The following is a 19,216-nucleotide window of genomic DNA, read 5'->3' as shown; positions in this document are numbered from 1 at the left end:
TTTCTTTTTAAGGTCAGCCCTTTGCTGTCAGGCCCCTTGCTGGCCCTCCTGTCTGCTGCACAGACTATGGACGAATATCTTATACAACCCCACATAAGTACAAAGCTGCAGCCGGGCGGCGAATAGCTTAGCTTAGCATAAAACCTGAGTAGCAGCGAAAGCACTGAACGATCTTTTTCTTAATGTGGCACTGATATCAATGCATGTCAGAGTGACAAAGGCACCCAGCATCTCAAGCCCAACTCACAAGACCGTCGTTGTTTCCCCGTATGTGTGTGTGTTAGATGTCGGAGGGAGACCAGAGCCACACTGACGGCCTCCGCCGGGGGGGGGGGGGGGGGGGGCGACTGAAGGACGTTGCAGTCATTGCGATAATAAAAAGAGGGCACTGTTATCTTCCTGTCCTCTCCTTGTCTCTCGCTGCAATGATGATACATGGGCACATTCAGTCCTCATCACTTGTTAATTACACAATGCAGGGTTCACGTTTTGCCCCTCAAAGAACAAGTTCTTTGCTTTGAGCCTTCAGTTCCCGATGAGGCTGATTTGGCTCTGAAGCGGTGGAATAGTAACCGCCAAATATTGATTACTCGGATGTCTCTGAACCAAATAAGAGAGGGCTGAGGGTAAAGGCCGGTACTCCGATTCTGCTGCGATGATATCTGTGCTGCTGTTCAGCCTTCTCTATTCTTTTTTGCAAAACATTTATTCGGGTTTAAGAAAGCAAAGTACTACAGTAACACATCCCGCCGACAGCCACAAAGAAGCTGCGCTAAGGAATTGACAAAGGAGGAGATCTTTGTTGCCATCTTGCCCTTGAAGCAGCGGAGCCGCCGTCATCTTTGTCCCACGTTTCCAATCCGGTCCTCTGAGGAATTAGCTGGGGATTAGTAAAGGTAAACGGACAAAATAATAATATTTTATTCTTGATGTAAAATAACCACCTCATACGGGAACTGTAGCCAAATGTACTGTATTTATTGAGTTTTTTTTGAGTCAATCTCAGATCAAACTCAAATGAGATCAACTCTCATTTTAATGCAACTTCAGTTTTCTACTTTTACTAAGAATGCGATCAGAGTATTTTGAAAAAAGAGTGTCATTATTTCTGGCTGGCTCCCTGTCTCCCCCCCGGCCAGGACTTTGGCTGAAGAATGACGGTAATTTCCTCTGCTGTGTTTTAGGTTGACTGAAGGTCACCAAGGAACACTTTCTCTTCTGTCTCCTGCACATATGCTCTTTATATTTATTACGTTTCATCGGTCAGTAAGAAACCAGAACACTTTTAAAGTACATAATTAACCTTTATCAGTGAATCGGTGATATTGTATCAATGAATCACACCATAGCCCTCAATGACTTCCTCTTTTAGAAAAAAACAAGAGCTGCTGCCGACATTTGTACTGCAAATCAAAGCACCTTTTCATCTACCACCTTTTTAAACTTATCTCGTGTGCCTCTTTAGTGCTTTGCTTGATTTGTGTGTCTGTTTAAACAGTCAAAGAGCACAGTTTCTATCACTTCATATATCACATTCGTGTTTTTTTTAATTACCATTGGATGTGTTGCCTTTGTGCGCCCCTCATGATGAACTTTTGGTTTAACCAGTCATCAGTTCCAAATATTAATTTGGCCTATATTTTGGTTTGGATCAAATATCTGCTAAAATAATGTCATTCCCATCAGTGTCAGCCGTCATCAGTAAACGTTGCTAACATGCTAAATTGGGAAATGGTGAATAAGCTCCACATTGCACCTTCTTCACCTGAGTTCAGCTTCTTAACCATAAATATTCATCCAATGCCTTTCCTCTCATCCTCTTCTCGGCGTGCAGCTTCATTTCTCTCTGTGTCCCACTTTATCACACAAGGAGTTAGGGGGATGTTATGCACAAAGTTAAACTAATTGATTTAGCTTAAAAGCCTCGCAGTGCCTTTTTTTCAACAGTGTGACCTCAGAGCTTCCGTTTCTTAAAATTACCATGAAATGAGATGACTAATCCACCTACTAATTTCTACAAAAAAATAGACCTGCCAACGTCAAATCTATTTTGGAATAATGTTCACTGAAGGATATTAAAAGCAGGGATGTTGGGTAACAACTCCATTTGTAACATGACTAGTTTAACGGCACTTAACTTGATTATGTCGTATTTTTCATTTCCTGCGACAGCTAACTGAGGGTTAGATTATTTATTCGTTATGTGTAGTGGTATTTTGTAAAATTTAACAACATTTGTAAGATTCAGCATTTTACTGTTTTCCCAAAAGCACATTTTGTCTTTATTATCTTTTCTCTATTTATTTTGTTATTTCTTTTGTAAATTCACTTACATGCTTGAAAACTCTTTCAAGCATGTAATACGCTGTAGTACGGTTAAATACGTACTGTAGCTGTAGTACGGTTAAATAAGTCATCACCAGCCTTCGGTACATTGATTTATGAGAGAACATCATGACCTTCTGATCTATCTGTTTGGTTTGGATACTTCCAGAATCAGCGTATGAAAAACCTCTGTTCCACAAGAGGCCTGAAGGTGACCAGGAGCGTGACGCTGATCAAGCGTCACATTTCCAAACTCATCACGCTACGCTGATTCTAGACCAGCTCCCTGGGATTGAATGAGAGAGAAAAAACCCCTCTTTGACCTCCATGTTTTATATACGGTTGTCTGTTGCCCCCTGTTGTCCATTGCTCAGACCTGCTGGGTGTTTCTGTTGCTCTAGATTCCATAAATACCTAAATCCTGTTTCAGTCACAGAGCTGGCACAAGGCCTTTGGTAATATCCTTCCTTGTGTTTGCATGCAAAATAACAAGAACCACCGATTAGTTAAGAAAATTAAACATTCAAACTGTTTTTATGATGGTCGTTAGCTCTTTGCCAATTCATCTTCTCACATTCAGTAGAAGGACCCTCGGATTCTCTGTCTTACGCACCTCTCCTCTGATCACGGCAGCGGCAGCTCTCCACACACTCACGGGGAACTGGCGTCTAATCACAGCGATCCATCCTCCTCGCCGTCCTCAAGGCGATGTTCACATCGGGAGAGGCGGAGGTGAGGGTGGGGGTGTAGAGGGAGGGTCTTCCGTGCTACCGCGGCCCTCCATCCTCTTCCACGCTGCAGCAGGCCAGACGGGTGGGGTCAGACGAGGTGGTGGCTCCCCGCAGACGAGGATGCATGGGTGTCCTTTGCGGCATTTAATGAGAGAGTATCTGAATCCCTTCATCGCACCGAGTAGAGGAAATAACAAATAAGCAGCAGAGGGTGAGGACGGATTAGATTGGTGTTTTAAATCACTCGCAGGGAATAATAGCTAAGACTTGTTTATTTTAATGTACTATAGATTAACCAATTATTGTCATAAATAAATACAAAATATTCGAGAAGTCTGAGAAATATTTTTCAGATAGAATATTATGTTCTAGCCTTCTGCTTCCTGGTCGTGTTTGTTTTTAATTTCACAAACCCTGAGATTTATCTCTTGACCCCCTCGACTGAACCCCTGCTACAATATCAAAGTGATAATCTCACCATGTGTTATGGGGTTAGTTGGGGGGAGAGAGGCGTCTGTCTGGTGGCATATTCAAGATCAAATCAAGTTTAAATAGATAGAAGTCTATTACACAATGATCAAGTGTGCACATAAAGGTGCACTTATAGTTGAGACAAAAAACATTTAAACGGAAGATTCCTGTGGTGGAAATTTGTGGATTTATCCCTTGTGAGAAATCAAAAGTATCTTCAGCTTTCTTTGAGATTAAATATTTATTACTAACTAGAATATAGAAAAATGCTAAAGAATACAGAAATCATCCCCACAAGCCATAAGTACAGACAGAAGTCAAATGACTACAATTCAGCTGGAAAGGGGCAGATTGTTCCTTCCCCCCAAAGGAGCAGGAAGATCTGATCAAGTTGAAAAGGAGAACAGGAGGTTTTATACACTTCAGGGAGGTTTGTGCTGCCTTAGCACTCGAGAGCCCCCCCCTGAAAGAGGGGTGTTTGGAAAAGTACCAGACAACGTAGGGTTGACCTCCCTTAATGGGACCTAGTCAATCAACAACATTTGAAAGGTCAGTCAGGTTCCATCTGTGTCTTATCTCACCCTGGACGGCCGTAGGTCACAGGCTCACATACAAGGTCACATTCCGGAGAGCCTCACCCTACCAGGCTCATCAATTCCCCCCCAACAACTCCTACTTTGTTGGGGTTCTTTGTGCTTTGTTTTCATGGTGTGTGTGTGAGTGTGTTTCCACCGTTAGTGGAACAGGATCTGATAGTAAAATGCAGGTACATTATATTTATGGAGAGAGCAGTGCTAGAGCGGCCACTTAACCCAAATGGGCCTAAATGTAATATGAGCTTGGAACTAAATCAACACACTCATGTACCTTCTGTTTAGAAAAACCCTACAATTCAGCCTTTTATTATTGCATTTTCCCTCGAAATTGCTACAGTCATTTTACAGCTGCACAAGATTTTTTTTCCCCCTCTTTAATTTAATTCAGTGCTTTTATCTGTCAGCTGGGGTTTGGTAGTCTGTCTGCTAAATAAAACATGAAGAGTCTATTTCTGGCCTCACACTGTGATCAGGAAGAGACTGCTGATATCTCCCTGACTCGATACTGTACATTTGTTATAGACAGCTTTCATTAATGATCTTTTATTTTCTTCCACGATATACATGGAAGAAGAGACCTTCTCATCAGATGCGATGGTATTGTGAGGATAGAGGAGCTATGAATGATTTCTTTTCGGATATGGAGAGTCACACAGAAGGATGTCTGGCTGCGTTACTCCCACGCAGGAGGGGTGAGGGACCCGGGTCCAAGGGCCTGGTGTCTCATCTGTCCATGGAAGAGCAAATGGATCATTTGTCCATGTTGTTTTATATCAGACTATTTGAAGCTGTTTGTGTGGCATCAATTGATTTAGCGTAACAATCTAATTGTTAGAAAAGCGGGGTACAATTTGTCATTGCGACAATCCAGTTCTTTGAATTCATCTAACAAGTTTGGCACTAAAATCAATGGGCGTCTTGAGGCTCGTGGAAACGTGATCCTCCCTGCAGCCGGGCTGCCCGTTGCGTCCAGACATTACGGTAAGGAGAGTCCATATAGGCAAAGGGGCAGGTGGTTGAGAGGCGAGAAACAAAAGCAGGTACCCCGAGAGGGAAGGGAAGGTACAACCCGGGAGGTTTCATGAGTCCACCCCAACACGAATGGATGTGAGAGGTCGAAAGAAATATTAAGGTATGTTAATCCATGTTAGTAGTATTTGCAAAGTTTTAAAAGTACACGTTCTGGACATTTGATCCACGTGTGGTTTATTCATCACTTTGCATGCTGAATGTTACATCAGCTGACTGAATTTTTGCTTGATGTGACATTGACAGTTCAGAAGTTCCAGGATTTGTAGGGTTTCTCTTTTCTAAATGCACAATGGAGTGAAAAAAAACGACATTCTTGGCTTTCTTATTGAAAATGTCATGGCATCTCTGTTTAAATATTATTATGACATTAATTGAGTCAATTGTGGGTTTTAACAACTGTAAACTACTGATATTTATTTACATGGAATTCTGTTATTATTTCCACTTCAACGGTTTCTACAGTTTTCCTAATCTTACCATTCAGTCATCACCAACTGATGCCATTCGTTAAATCCACGGAAAACCCGACTAACAACCCCGAATGTGGCCCGGAGGCGTTACAGGTAAAACGTTCACGGAGTTAAAACGCTACTTTCCCTCCTCCACCCGGCAGGACACTCATGGAGCTGTGTGGCCCCAACATGAGGGAGCGCGGAGGGTCCCTCTGCCAGATGAAGCAGCTTCCCTGCCAAGGTGTCCCCCTTTGTCGCCTGCAGGCCAGTGGAGCCCACGTACGCAACCCCCCCCACCAGCCGTGGGTCAGCCAGCCCGCCCCGGCCGTCGCCTCCTGCCCGACGGTGGCCCCCAGCCACAGGGTAAGCAACCCGGAGTGTGCGGCGTCCAGACCGGGAGAGGAGGCGGCACTGACCCCGGGCGTCTCCACAGGCAAGGTGGTGGTGACGGGTGGAGGGGGATACTTTGGGTTCAGGCTGGGGAGAGAGCTGGCCAGCCAGGGGATGTCAGTGGTCCTCCTGGACATGAACAAGCTGCCCTGTGAGACGCCTGATGGAGCCGTCTTCTATCAGGTATGAGATGGGGAAGAAGGACCTGCTTATTTCTTCCATATTGCTCTGATTTTAACATTTTTGATTGCACAGCATTTCGTTCTTCAGCTTTGTTATTTGCTGTCTATTCCCAAAACAATATTGTTCACTGCTCTCTCTTTAAAATTTGAGACATTTAAGGCCTGTGCGTGGTCATTAATAAGACCTCACACGGTCTAAAAGATGCCAAAAGGTTTGATCGCTGAGTATGAGACTTGAAAACTTGGAACACATTATAAGACATTTAATGAAATAACCCGTGTAAATACACAGAACCAACTATAAATTCGTTCAAAGTCGGTGTGGCGTCTCGCAGTAAATAATGTGCTTTCCTGCTTAAACAATAAAAGATCCACAATGGGTTTTTTTCTTATAACGCTCCCACTTGACAAAATGGACTCAGTCAGTGTTAGTCAGCATTAGTCAGTGTCAGTTCGCCTCATGGGCCGGCCGGCAGGAAGCAAACACAGAGCAGCAGCTGCTGACCGGAGCAGAAAGGGAGACGTGACTCAGGTTTCACCTGCAGGCCTCACAGCACACTTCCCTTAATTACAACTGGCCTTTTTGTGGCAAGTGCTTTTTATACGATGCCCTTTTTTAAAATCAAAATCGAGTTAATTCACGCGCTGAATGGGCTTGTGCTGATAGCACAAAAAAGGGTTGACAAAACAGTAGATGTAATTAAGATAAGTGTCCACAAAGCGGGCATTGATCAATTGCTTTCTTGCAGAGGGACATCCGGGACTATGCCTCCCTCTACAAGGTGTGTGAAGGGGTCGACTGCGTATTCCACACAGCGTCTTATGGCATGTCCGGACCAGAACAGGTGACGTCTTCATCTCTTCTCAGGCTTCTCCTTTTGACTCAGTCAGAGATGCAAACACTGCACTTTATTCATTTTTCTTCAGGGGCAAAAAAATAAATAATAACAATTTGAATTCCTTGTACCTTTCGCTCAGAAATGAAAAGCCAGACACATTGGATGTAGCATCGGGCCGCATGCCTCAAGCAGAGATCCGAGTTCTCACTTGTTTCCTTGCTCCTCAACCCCAAATGTGCTACATCTTTGAGCTTAGATTCTTCCTCCCCAACTGACAAGTACATAAACATGTTACGTCACGAAAGCGGACCACACAGAATATAAATATATTGTTCTCTTTGTCTGCCAGCTGAGGAAGGAGCAGGTGGAGTCGATCAACGTCGGAGGGACAAATAACGTCATAAAAGGTGATGATAAGAATGATCCCATTCACCAACACACACTGCCATGGATACATCTAATGCACACAACTGGAAACATAACAACGACTTACACGTAATACAAGACTTTCATTGAAGTAAATGTTGGAGTAGGGAGAAATGTGTAATTGGTTTATGCCATTCATGTCTCCTTTAGCCAAATTTAATTTGACATTATCGGTGCAGACCAGACGTGTATAATTCACCTGGAAACGTCCACATAACATCCGCGTAGTCTTTGAAGCAGATACTCGTGTTTAAGGTTAAGGAATCTGCTTCCTTTCAGTGTGTAAGGAGAGAGGCATCCCCAGGCTGGTGTACACCAGTACAATCAATGTGGTGTTTGCCGGGAAACCAATTGTGGAGGGAGATGAGGCCTCAGTGCCGTTTGTGCCCCCCAACACAGTGAGTGAAAAAGGATTTAAAAAAACAACAGAAACTGTATCAAACTGACTGCTGCACAGATGTGACGCAATGTTCACGTACCGGCACACGTATTTTATGCTACCCAAAACATTGATGTGAATATTGATACAAAAGATAATAAAAAAAAAAATTATGGTATCATTCATTCATCATACACACCTTTTCCAGCTAGCACATTAATGGAATTATATTAAAGAATATGAATAGGAATGCATCATTATGTCATCCAATGATATAATGTGTACTATTCTGAATAATTTGAGATAATTACAGAGTACATTCTTATGCTGTACTTTCACAACTTTAACTTTTGAATGCATGAACCTGACTTTTTATATTGCACTATTGTGCCTGCTTTTTCCATATCAACCTTTAAATGTTTACCATAAATTCTCATAAATAAACTAGTGAATCACTTAAACTTAGAATAAAGAGTGCAACAAAAAAACACAGTGTTCATTGTCTAAAACTCTTTTTTTAACACATTCAACGTATTTCTGTTGCAGCACATCGACCACTACTCCAGAACTAAAGCGATTGCGGAGCAGATGGTCCTCTCTGCCAACGGATGCTTCCTGAAAGGTGCGAAATGACCAAGAACTTTTTGTCCCCGGTGGTTTGGAACATTAGCTTTTGGTTTTCTGTGTAAAAAGTTTGCTTTTTTAGATGTCTGTAAAGTTATCCATCACAAAATACCTGCAATTATTCAATACAGCAACAAGGAAAGCATTGCCAATGCATTTTAAAAAACCTTAACTTGGTGTTTGACATGCCTTCACTTCCACTCAAGTAGGGGTTTGTATGCAGGACATTGACTTGTATAAGAAAAACGTTGAGGTTTAACTCCTCTCACGTGAAGGTGGGGGTCTGCTTCGGACCTGCATCCTGCGGCCCTGTGGCATCTACGGACCAGAGGAGAGGAGACACCTCCACAGAGTGATGGTGAGAGGCCGACGACTTTTATGAAACACGTCGTCGCGTGTTAAAGATTCATTTCTTGCCGTGTTGGCGCTGGAGGTCCTGCAGCACGCGAAGCCTCGCCGGCAGAATGCGTGTTTCTGCCTGAAGAGTTTACATTATTAATGGAGCTCTCCGGGGCGTCCAGTTACAGAGGCGGCAGTATACGCTCCCCTGAAGGGCAGCGCGGAGTTCAGGTTCTGGGTTTGGTGACGGCCGAGTGGCTTCGACAGTCTGTGTCTAAGTCGTGCTCTTCATTCCTCACTCTCGCCTCAAATACCTCATTTCTCTCTCTGTCTCCGTCTCTCACCCAGGTGAACGTGGAGCGCCGGTTGTTCAGTTTCAGGTTCGGGGACCCCCAGGCCAGGATGAACTGGGTGCACGTAGACAACCTGGTGCAGGCCCACGCGCTGGCAGCCGAGGCGCTGGCTCTGCAGAGGAGCTGTGTCGCTGTGAGTCACGGCCAACTGACAACGGACAGACAGACAGACGTAACATGATTACTGGTTGTGTTTGAACATAATCAGTCCCCAGGGACAGAGAGCTGGTTTTGGCTCCAGCCCCCCCCCGACCCCGCAAAGGATAAGCTGTTACAAATAATGGATGAATAAATCCATTTACATAAAGATAATGACCCGTGATCTCATTGTCTTTGGTTCTTCTGCAGAGTGGACAGGCCTATTTCATCAATGACGGCGTTTCGGTCAATCTGTTTGAGTGGTTGACACCTTTGGTGAGTCAATTGATAACGTGGGTTGTACATATTCAATTGTTATTTAATTACTGAGCATCCACAAATCAGAATGAGTGGACTTGAGGCTGAGTGCAAAATACTGCGTAGGACAATTAGAAACGGTGTGGATGTGAACTGTGTGTGTTTCATGTGATCGTTGCAGTTTGAAACGCTCGGCCACAGCAGACCGTTGATGAACCTGCCTGTTTCGCTCGTCTACTCAGCAGGTAGCTCATTCTCTGAAAACCACTACAGCACAATTCGGCATGTTGTTGCACTAACTGTCTGCTGTTATTTTCAGCCATCCTGGTGGAGTATTTGCATGTAGTTCTGAGACCTGTGATAGGAGTGCCCCTGCTCTTTACCAGAAGTGAGGTAATGGCCTCCACCTCTTTTAAAGCATTTCTTTTCTCTCAGACTTCACTGAACTCTATTCTGAATGAAATAAGTGAGTAGTAGAGTGTTGAACACTTTGGAACTGTGGGTGAACGTTATGTTCTATTGGAGAAAACTTTAAATTAGTGAATGAAATCAAGTCATTTTCTCTTAGATGTTCAAGGCGCTTCCACTTTGGCGTCGTATTTCCGACCCGCAGCTGGCAGCCTCTTTTGAGATGCATTACTCGCCTCATCATTGTGTTATTCTTGTCTCGCCTGTAGCACTGACGACAGACTTCATTAGGGCGAGTATTTTCCTATCGGGGCCCCCTTGCACCTGCCCCTCCCTCCCCCGTCTGATGTTATCTCTGCTGCATAAATTATGAAAAAACACAGTGAATTTTGAATTCCAATATTGGCAAATAACAAAGTTCCGATCTTTACAGATTCACTAGAAAATATTTCCGTAGTATCCGCTGGTCTGTACTGCAGTGAAATACACAATAATTCGGATGTATCAGGATGAGGGATGTTTGCTGTAATCCTACCAGGGGACACCTTCACGATGCATCTTAAGGAGCCTCCTGCTCATGAATGTGTGATGAGACAGAAACCAAAGCCGAGCCCCGTGGGCCTGCACCTGGAGCTCGTTCGGCCAGACCGCTGCCGGCTCCGGTGAATCGATGATTGTCCTGTGAATAAAACATAAAGCCGCCGAGAGTCAGAAGAGGAAGTTTAAGATGCAGTCTGCAGGAAGTGACCTCCGGACAGTGGCGGTTGCTATGGTGCGCGGCGTCCGCCGGCCTCTCTCCTGGGCTCAAATGATCCTCCCAGCTCTCAGGTTGTGTGTGCGAGGTGTTTTTTCCACCATAAATGTCCCGGTTCAAATGTCAAATCAACTACAATTGAACCACGAAGGCCTGCGTCGAGGTTCAGCAGTCAACTGGCCTTTAGGTTTAATGGATGAATCAGGTGAATCTGGTCTGTCACCAACAAATCCAATGAAAAGAACAAAAACAACAAACAGTCAGCATCAATGAGCCACATTGTGGCACTAGGAGACGTGTAACATGACCACCATATCACGCATTGCCATCTTTATTCCCAAAATATGCCCCAGCAAATGCACCACTCAACCTGTTTAAGTCATGTGTGCTAAATGTTACAACGTGCAGCTGATTTAGGAAATGATTCAGCTTTGTTTCAAACTAAATCTTACCGTTTTTTAAAGATTTCTGTCGAATGACGGAGGTTGAATGTGTGTACCACCAACCGCTTTTACGACATGTGTGAAAAAAAAACTCCCTGGCAGGATGGAAAAAACGGGAAACATCTTCTTGGAAACTCCTATTGTCTCACTGACGTCTGCCTGAAGTCTTGTGTCACCTCACACGACGCAGACACCTTACCCCCCCGAGGGGTAAGAAGACGCAGTAACCAGAGGCCTCCATCAGTCCCATGCTATCAGAATGTAAAACCAAGTTGAGGCCAAATTGAGGTTAATGTGAACCATTAACTTGACTGTGCAAAATTCTACCAAGTATTTTCACCTGGACTTCTCCTCGGCAGCGTTGGACATTTTTGGTATTGATGACACATTAGTTCGTTTTACACAAACGTCTTCCCCTGCAGGTGAGGAGCATTGCTGTGAGCCACACCTTCAAGATTGACAAGGCCCGGCGAGAGCTGGGTTACTGCCCGAAGCCCTACAGCCTCCTGGACTCCGTTGAGCAATACCTGAAGTCCAGACGGCCCCGCTCCAGATCGGTTCTGTTCAGCATGTCCTGGACCTCCCAGCTGCCCCGGCACCTCCTCGCCGTGATGCTGCTAGGCCTCAGCCTGCTGATGCTGATGCTGTCCTGCATGGTCACTTCAAACTGAGGACATTTAATGGACAGCAAGGGCCATAAAATGTCTCAAGATAGTCAGGCAATTAAGTTTTCGCCACATGTTTAGAAATCCAAATGAAATGAAAATCCCCTACATAAACGTCATGTAATCATTTCTCCCATCTTTTTGATGTTGGTATATGTGTCTGATTCTAAATGATGAAACTACCTGTTGAGAAGCATAGTGTGAATATTATTGATTTATGTAGGTTACCATTCGGGTTAAATTGTTTGTGAACCAAATGTTGAAATGTAAATTGATTGTATTTATAGCATGTTTCCAGGTTATATAATATATATTTGTTTTGATTTACATATCTTGAGAGTTCATATTTAATAGTCATAGTCATTTTGTACAGTTTACGAAATAAAGCAGTAAGAATTAATTCCTACAATAAACCTCCTCTTTCCTCTGCTGAAGGCAAAAGTATTTTTTTCTTGAAAATCCAGTCCAGCTTGTCTTAGCTCATACATCGCCACAAGAGGGCACCATTGCACCTTCCAGCGACTTTCCCAGTGATGCGTAACGACCGAAAATCCATAACGCTATGCAGCAGCAACGTGACGTTTACGGTATTTATGTGACGTATCACGTCACAGAAAAACGTGTCGGTTGGCTAATTTTACGCATCCACTGTTTGTAACCAAGACAAAAAAAAAGGAAGACCTGGCAGCGGTGGGATTCGAACCCACGCCATCGAAATGACTGGAGCCTAAATCCAGCGCCTTAGACCACTCGGCCACGCTACCAATATGCATCGCTGATGTGCGTACACAAATATTAGACCTTAGTAAAGGCAAAGGAGGAAAAAAAGGGACATTTTGCCTAACAAACGAAAGCACTTCAATGTTATTTGATTATCTTTGTCTGTCAACATAATTAAAATAGTCTCATTGGCTAAATCCCAATGACCCCCCTGAAGGACTCAGATACTTTCAGGCCTGCTCCCCCTGAGGGTTTAACGTTAGTTCTGTCCAATTGTCAAATCGTTAAGTAATTGAAGGTTAACATTTGCTTATATGTACACAATAAACAGACTTGGGCTCAGTCTTAACTGCAGTCCTTCGTGAAGAGAAGTCTGCTTGAGGCTGCGAGGGCCACAAAGAGCCCTTTATGAACCCTTCAGGGTCACGGTTAGGAATATTGTGAATCCAAAATCGCTTGTAGCCTCACTTCTACAATAGATGTGTCCCTCTGGTGCCAGATCTTGTACTGATTGCTTTGCAGATTCCTTTGTAAGATGTCTGCTTGCGTGCACGGCCTTGCTGAGACCTGTCCCATTAAGGCATGCTGGTATGCAATCCCCTTGTTTGGAGGTTTATTGGATTTGAAAGCATGGTGGGGAAATCTCAGTAATGCAAAACCTAATTATGGACAGAGACAAAGGCCCATTAATCGTTTGCTGGACCATAGTGTGTGCTGGCGGATGGTGGATGTACTGATCCTGCCAGAGTTGTTTTAGAAATTGGACACAGTGAAAATTCAAATGTTTAGAAAAAAAGTTCCACAGCTACAAAACAGTGATTTGCCACATGCCATACTATATTTAGCTGTATTTTCATACATCAGCACTGTCAATTAAGCACAGACATTAAAAGAACATTACATCACATGGAAGGTGAGGGCAAGGTGTTTTCATCAGGAAATTGTTAATATACATACATATTAGTATTTTGCCACTGTATTGTTTTTCTATAACTTGCGGCAGACAGAATATTTACATCCACAAAATATGCAGCCCAGTGTATCACTCACCCAGCTGTTCTGCATATGTAACAATAAAGAAAATAAATATAATTTAATATCCTCTTCTCTAATAAATAAATAAAAATATCAAATTTGATTCAGTCATAAAAAGTGCTGTTGTATTCCAGTGTCCACTTACTGTAAGTCACTTGGGATAAAATCCTCAGCTAAATGAAATGTAAGGTAATGCAATACTTTTCTGGAGATTTATACAACCAATTCACGTTAGCTTCTAAGCTAATGATCGTAAAATCCTGAGTCTTTAGTTATTACAGTTTTTCATCCTATTAAAACATTCCTGATTATGTCATACATATCTTCATCTTACATCAACACACAAACAATGCACCGTGTGTACATTTCTTTCCCAAGAACCAAATAATAAACTGGTCACAGGGTTAACGTTACATGAACACAGAATACTGTACTTTTTATTAGCTTAGGATCTGATTGTATATCTTATTCTTCCTAAGAATGGCCCCCAAGACAATCATTATGTCGTAATTATCTTTTGCAAATTTGTTTATGAACCGTATAAAGTTATATTCCTTGAAATCACGGCAATAGCTAATATATTTTATAACAGTTTATCAATGTTTTTTTATAAGGACGGAAAGAAAAAAATACTCAGTGCTGACTAACAGAAGCAAACATATATCAAAGTGACAGGAGGTAAGCGGATTACAAATTGTCCAAGGTTTTGCATCTGCACCCTCTGGATATTTTCTTATTGCAAAGCAAACCTCCTCCCTCCCCTCCCCCAAAGTTCCCCCTTTATCAAAAAACACTGACAGACAAACTAGTGCAGTAATAATGCAACCATCAGGCAGAGCCACTGCCCTCGACTGGGCTTCTGTTGTCGCCGAGGTCGTCCCTGGTCTTTTGGATGCAGTTGAAAATCTCCTTGAAGAGCGCTTTGTACTCGGGCTGCTGGCCGTCAACGACCACCGTCAGGTCGGAGGGTGCAGCGGAGGACCGGCGCCGGCGGCTGCGGCTGCTTGCGGGGGAGCCGTTAGATGCCGGCGTGGCTCTATGGCTCGGCCCGTCCGTCTGCTGGCACCGCCGCAGCAGCTCATCATATTTCACCTAAACAACAGGCTTATTTTAGGGATGTGCATGCATGTTATTTAACCGCAACATCTACATTACCCTGTCAGAAACCGTTTTTAGTAACAAAAACTCACACAAACCCTCTAACTTTTCCTGAATATTTATCATGCAAAAAAAATGGAGTGGACATGCTATTAATACGCCACCTGCAGTGCGCTGTACTGTGCGTCCACCTCGTTTAGCAGAGAAATGCCCCTCTGTTTCACCGCCTCGGCTCGCCGCACACACAGCCGCTCGTGACCACGGCGAATCTCGTCCGCGCTCGCCCCTTTTAAAACGCCGTCACTGTTACACCTCTGCAGGATGAATTGTCTCGGCTCCTCCTCCTTTTCTACCGTCTCCTCGTTCTCCTCCTGCCTCGGTCCGTCTTCGGAGGCAAAGAATACTTCATCAGGCAACAGCCGCTCTGGTCTTCTGATACTGACGAGAGAAGAGAGGGAGGCACAAGTCTCAAGCATTATGACAATTTGACAATGTGAATGTAGTTCGTTAATAAGTCGGGGGCCTACCTGTTTGCACACTCGGCGCGCCACAGAAGCCGCAGCTGCTCCACTTCGGCCTCCAGCTCCTTCTTCCGAGCGCTGCAGCCGGCCAGCGAGACCAGCCGCTGCTCCAGGCCGCTGTTCTCCCTGGATGTCGCGTCTCTCTCCAGCTCTGCGGCCTCCCGGCGGCCCCGCTCCACAGCTATCTGGCTCTGGAGGGTCTGGACGGAGCGCTGGAGGGCCGCGTTCTCCTCCTCCGGGTCTTGCCGTTTGTCCTGGTCGTAGAAAGAGCCCTGCAGCGACCAGAGTCCCTCCACGCGCGGACCGCCGTGGCCTAGGCGCCTGAACGGGGACACGGAAGTGAGAACACTTCATGTCCTCCATGTGTGAAAAGTGCTGAGATTATTCATCATAAAGTGTCAGATCTCCATCAAGGAAATTGAATGTGACGTATGTGGCAATTTAAGCACAACTTTGGTAAATAATAAGAAAATATTTGGATTATGTCTGAAGGTGAAGTTCTGGCCTTGCTCTGAATGACCAGCCAGGAACACTTCTGCGAGTATAACACGCCAAAGCTGCTGAATATTTAGTTTGTCAAAACTATTAACTTTATATCACAATATTGTCTTGATCCACCTCACATTTTCCCTCTCTGAAAATAGTCCGTCTGTCTCATTCTGGCCGTTCTGCTATTAGCAGCGTCCTCCGGATTGTGTGCAATGACTCACACACACACACATGAAATACCTGTCATGGTGCAAGTCGTACAGCTCTTTGAGGCAGGACACACTCTGCGCTCCCAGGCTGCGTCGCTGCTCCGCCAGATCCCGTTTGTTTCGCTCTGCCTGGGCAGTCTTCAGCTCCTCCACCTGGGTCTGCAGGTCCTCCATGTAGGTCTGAAGCCCTTCAACAGTCTCTGTTAGACTGACAGGGGAAAGAAGAATGTGACTCTGAGGTTCCGCAATCAATCAAATCATCGCTGCATCTGATTACGTAGCATATCGTTTAAAAGACGCGATGGGGGACGGACCTGTGGATCTTCTGCTGGGCCAGGCGGCTGTCCTGCACCAGCCTCACGTTGCCTTGCTCCAGATCCCGGGCGGCCTCGTCGAGCTGCTCGTAGACTTTGGCGTGCTGGTCATTCATCTGACGCAGCAGGTCCACTTGCTTGTTCAGGTGCTGGAGAATAAAGGGACGGGAATGACAACTATTTGACTTGATTTCATTAAGAAATTAGGGATAAAACGAAATTGGACAGAATTGCAGAATGAGTATTTTTATGGCTTTGAGATTAAAAATATGTATTTGAAGATCGTGAAACTGAACTGAATTGGGCATTTATTCTATTTTATTTTAAAACCTCTGTAAAACTGGCACATCAATACACATCAATTGGTTTTATATTGCATGCAGATATAATTTATTACCAAACAAACAAAGGCTTCTTTCAAGAGCAAAGATTGGCCGTACGGGCCTTGAGAAGGATTCAAAATATTGTTGCGGGGAACTGTAGCATTAGTCTGCGAGCGATACAGATGGTAAACAGGAATGTACACATAAAGATATTTCTGCAATAGCTATGTGTTAAACTAAATTACTTTTTTGGGGTAGAGATCAGTGAAACCATCTATTCGGTGCAGCAGCACTGCATCCTTGAGGCGGCTATTGGTGCGGTCGGTAGGACCAGCGGCGGATCCTACGTGAGGAAGACGGTCAAACTAATGTACAGGGATTAGCATATCAACCTCAATACATCCTCAAGCGACAGGCCCTCTAACTGCCATAAACAAATTAAGGCTCTTATCTTTGTTAACCGGCTTATTGCCATGTGCTCAAACTCAAATAGATCATTCAGTATGTCTCAGCCCTGAGACAAAACACCCGATTGTGTTTATTGATGAGCTTTACCTGAAAACACGCAGATACATTTGAAATCCTTTGCTCTGCTGTATTAAGGTAGAATGACATAACGAAGTAAGTTGTACCGTGTATATATATTGTATTAAATATAAATAAAGAAAGGCTCTCTGTAGGTCAGGATTAGCTTTTACTCGAGCCTTTTTCAAAGGGAACAGAATGACAGCGAAGTCAAGTTTTTTCGGATCCCTCAACGTGGACTTCCCTAAATGAATCACCCATTGGAGTGTTTTTACCGCCGCCGGAGCCATAACAACATTAATCACCTCTATCTCCTGCAACTGCTCCTGGTTGGTGGAGTACATCTGCTGCAGGGCCTGCTCCAGCTCACGGTTCCTGTCCAGGAGGGTTTTCCCGAGCTCCGCTGCCAAGTGGAGATCTGTCAAAACAAAGCAAAACATGTAAACACGCGACACAACGCGGGTTCAATGCCCAAACACGGGCAACGAATAGAAAGAGAGGTGGAGATGGTTACACGCACACACGCACACACACACACACACACACACACACACACACACACACACACACACACACACCTACCTCTAGGTCTCATGCACAGAGAATGCTTCTTTGTCTCCCTTTAAATTCACTTAAACGTCTGGTTATTATCCAGCAGGTTTAGCTGAAGTGAAGCATGTCTAATGCTTGACTACTTTAATAACAACGCAATGAAACCAAACATTCTTCACGCAATAAGCAATGTATGTATGCCCCGGGGAATTTTTTTAATTTTTATTTAGACATGTCTCGTGGCAACCAAAGAACCACCTTGAGCACAACACCAAAGTTCTTAGTCTATAGCAGAAACCTTACGGTTAAACAGTTTTATGATGCTCTTCAGTAAAATGCTACAGGAAGTCGCTCCTTCCTGCTGCCATCCCGCTGTGGAACAAACTACTTCGGTTTCAGGACGGATACCCCCCCCCCACAACTTAGACGGACTGCTAAAGTGGTCATTTACTTATACACTCAATGTTTTATGATAGTGGTTAATAAGACATCCAACTAAAAATCTGACTATTCTTTTCTTGATGTCTCTCGTACTTTATAAAAAAAAAAAAGCAAAAAATAGAGAAAAAGTGATGAAATCAGCTAAGAAGCTATGCAATACACTCTTTTGCCGTTTTCAGATGTTCCAATAAAATTATGAAATATTTATTCCTCTGTTAACTCCTATTTTCTGAATGTCTTCATGAGCAGCATTGATACACACGAGATGCAAGTATTTCAGAAAACAATTCACACAGGAACAGCTGCAGGCCACCTCGGCCTCCGCCTGCAACCCATGACCAGTGTGATTAAGCGTGATTATGTATTACGAGTGTAGACACTCGACGTCAATCTCATTTCATCTCTGAGCCAATTAGAGCTTGTGTCACATCAATCAGTGCAGTGATGAATATATATATATATATATATATATATATATATATATATTCATCAACTTACAAGCCACCACAACAGCCCAATACCAGTTATTATCGATCACACGAGCAGCACAGCTGGTGTGATAACGCAGTGACTTAGTTACATTCATTTGTCGTGTGTATGCAGCGGTCTCTGGAGTAATAACGCACCACAACCACCCGGTCACACGGACTTCAGGGTGCCGATCAGCTCTTACCGTGTTCGAGATCCCGAGGATCGTACCACGCCTCTCCATTCTTGTCAAAATCTTCCTCCAAAATAACGTCGGTTAACATTTTACAGCCGCAGGGCGAGTCTCTGGACCCGGGCACACAGGTGCGTGTGTGTGTGTTTTAAGAGAAGCAGTCAGAAGTTGCGCGCCGTCCACCGCCGAGTGTGGAGGAGGAACGTGAACTCACATCCTCCCGGTGTGTGAGAGGCGTTGGGTTGAAGTCTCCACAGCAACGTGGCAAATACACTCCGGCATCCGGCAGGTGGCGGACATGACCGTGATAAAAGGGCTTTATTTTAAAACATCTTTTTTGTAACTGAATGTCAAAAAGTAGTATAATACGATACTAAGTTAACTTCTGAAGAAAAGCTTAAAAGTTTAATATATCCAACGTTAAATTGTGTTCCGTTGTCCTCATTTCCTGCTTCCGACAGACACTTTTGTCGACGAATCACGAGGCAGTAAATTGAACTGAAGAACTCTCCTGACCAATCAG

At 44.1% G+C, this 19,216-nt stretch overlaps 2 protein-coding genes and 1 non-coding gene across 6 annotated transcripts; 1 reads left to right on the top strand and 2 right to left on the bottom strand.

The window, feature by feature from the left end:
- Positions 1-761: 761 nt before the first annotated feature.
- sdr42e2 (short chain dehydrogenase/reductase family 42E, member 2) lies at positions 762-12,246 on the top strand. Of its 3 annotated transcripts, none has more exons than XM_040192071.2 (12): positions 762-896; positions 5,769-6,180; positions 6,929-7,024; positions 7,368-7,425; positions 7,724-7,842; positions 8,370-8,445; positions 8,723-8,805; positions 9,135-9,272; positions 9,488-9,553; positions 9,717-9,780; positions 9,855-9,928; positions 11,563-12,246. In XM_040192071.2, the coding sequence occupies exons 2-12, from the start codon at positions 5,776-5,778 to the stop codon at positions 11,809-11,811; spliced, it is 1,428 nt and encodes a 475-aa protein (XP_040048005.2). In that variant the 5' UTR covers positions 762-896; positions 5,769-5,775; the 3' UTR covers positions 11,812-12,246. The 3 variants fall into 3 exon arrangements, with proteins under 3 accessions (XP_040048005.2, XP_040048007.2, XP_040048006.2); XM_040192073.2 differs by lacking the exon at positions 762-896 and adding an exon at positions 3,144-3,267; XM_040192072.2 differs by lacking the exon at positions 762-896 and adding an exon at positions 5,141-5,255.
- Positions 12,247-12,487: 241 nt separating this feature from the next.
- trnal-uag (transfer RNA leucine (anticodon UAG)) lies at positions 12,488-12,569 on the bottom strand. The gene has a single exon. It is a non-coding gene; the product is annotated as a tRNA-Leu (tRNA).
- A 772-nt stretch (positions 12,570-13,341) lies between these two features.
- cdr2a (cerebellar degeneration-related protein 2a) lies at positions 13,342-19,158 on the bottom strand. 2 transcript variants are annotated; one of them, XM_040190994.2, is made up of 7 exons: positions 18,706-19,158; positions 17,345-17,457; positions 16,192-16,340; positions 15,909-16,085; positions 15,186-15,500; positions 14,823-15,096; positions 13,342-14,652 (listed from the first exon to the last, which is right to left on the bottom strand). In XM_040190994.2, exons 1-7 carry the CDS (start codon positions 18,782-18,784, stop codon positions 14,389-14,391), a joined length of 1,371 nt encoding a protein of 456 aa, XP_040046928.2. In that variant the 5' UTR covers positions 18,785-19,158; the 3' UTR covers positions 13,342-14,388. The 2 variants fall into 2 exon arrangements, with proteins under 2 accessions (XP_040046928.2, XP_040046929.2); XM_040190995.2 differs by having other exon boundaries at positions 14,823-15,090; positions 18,706-19,151.
- Between the last annotated feature and the right edge of the window lie 58 nt (positions 19,159-19,216).

The sequence above is a fragment of the Gasterosteus aculeatus genome, chromosome 11, assembly GCF_964276395.1.
Source record: "Gasterosteus aculeatus chromosome 11, fGasAcu3.hap1.1, whole genome shotgun sequence".
NCBI lineage: Eukaryota > Metazoa > Chordata > Actinopteri > Perciformes > Gasterosteidae > Gasterosteus > Gasterosteus aculeatus.
This window is presented reverse-complemented; position numbering and strand designations above follow the sequence as displayed.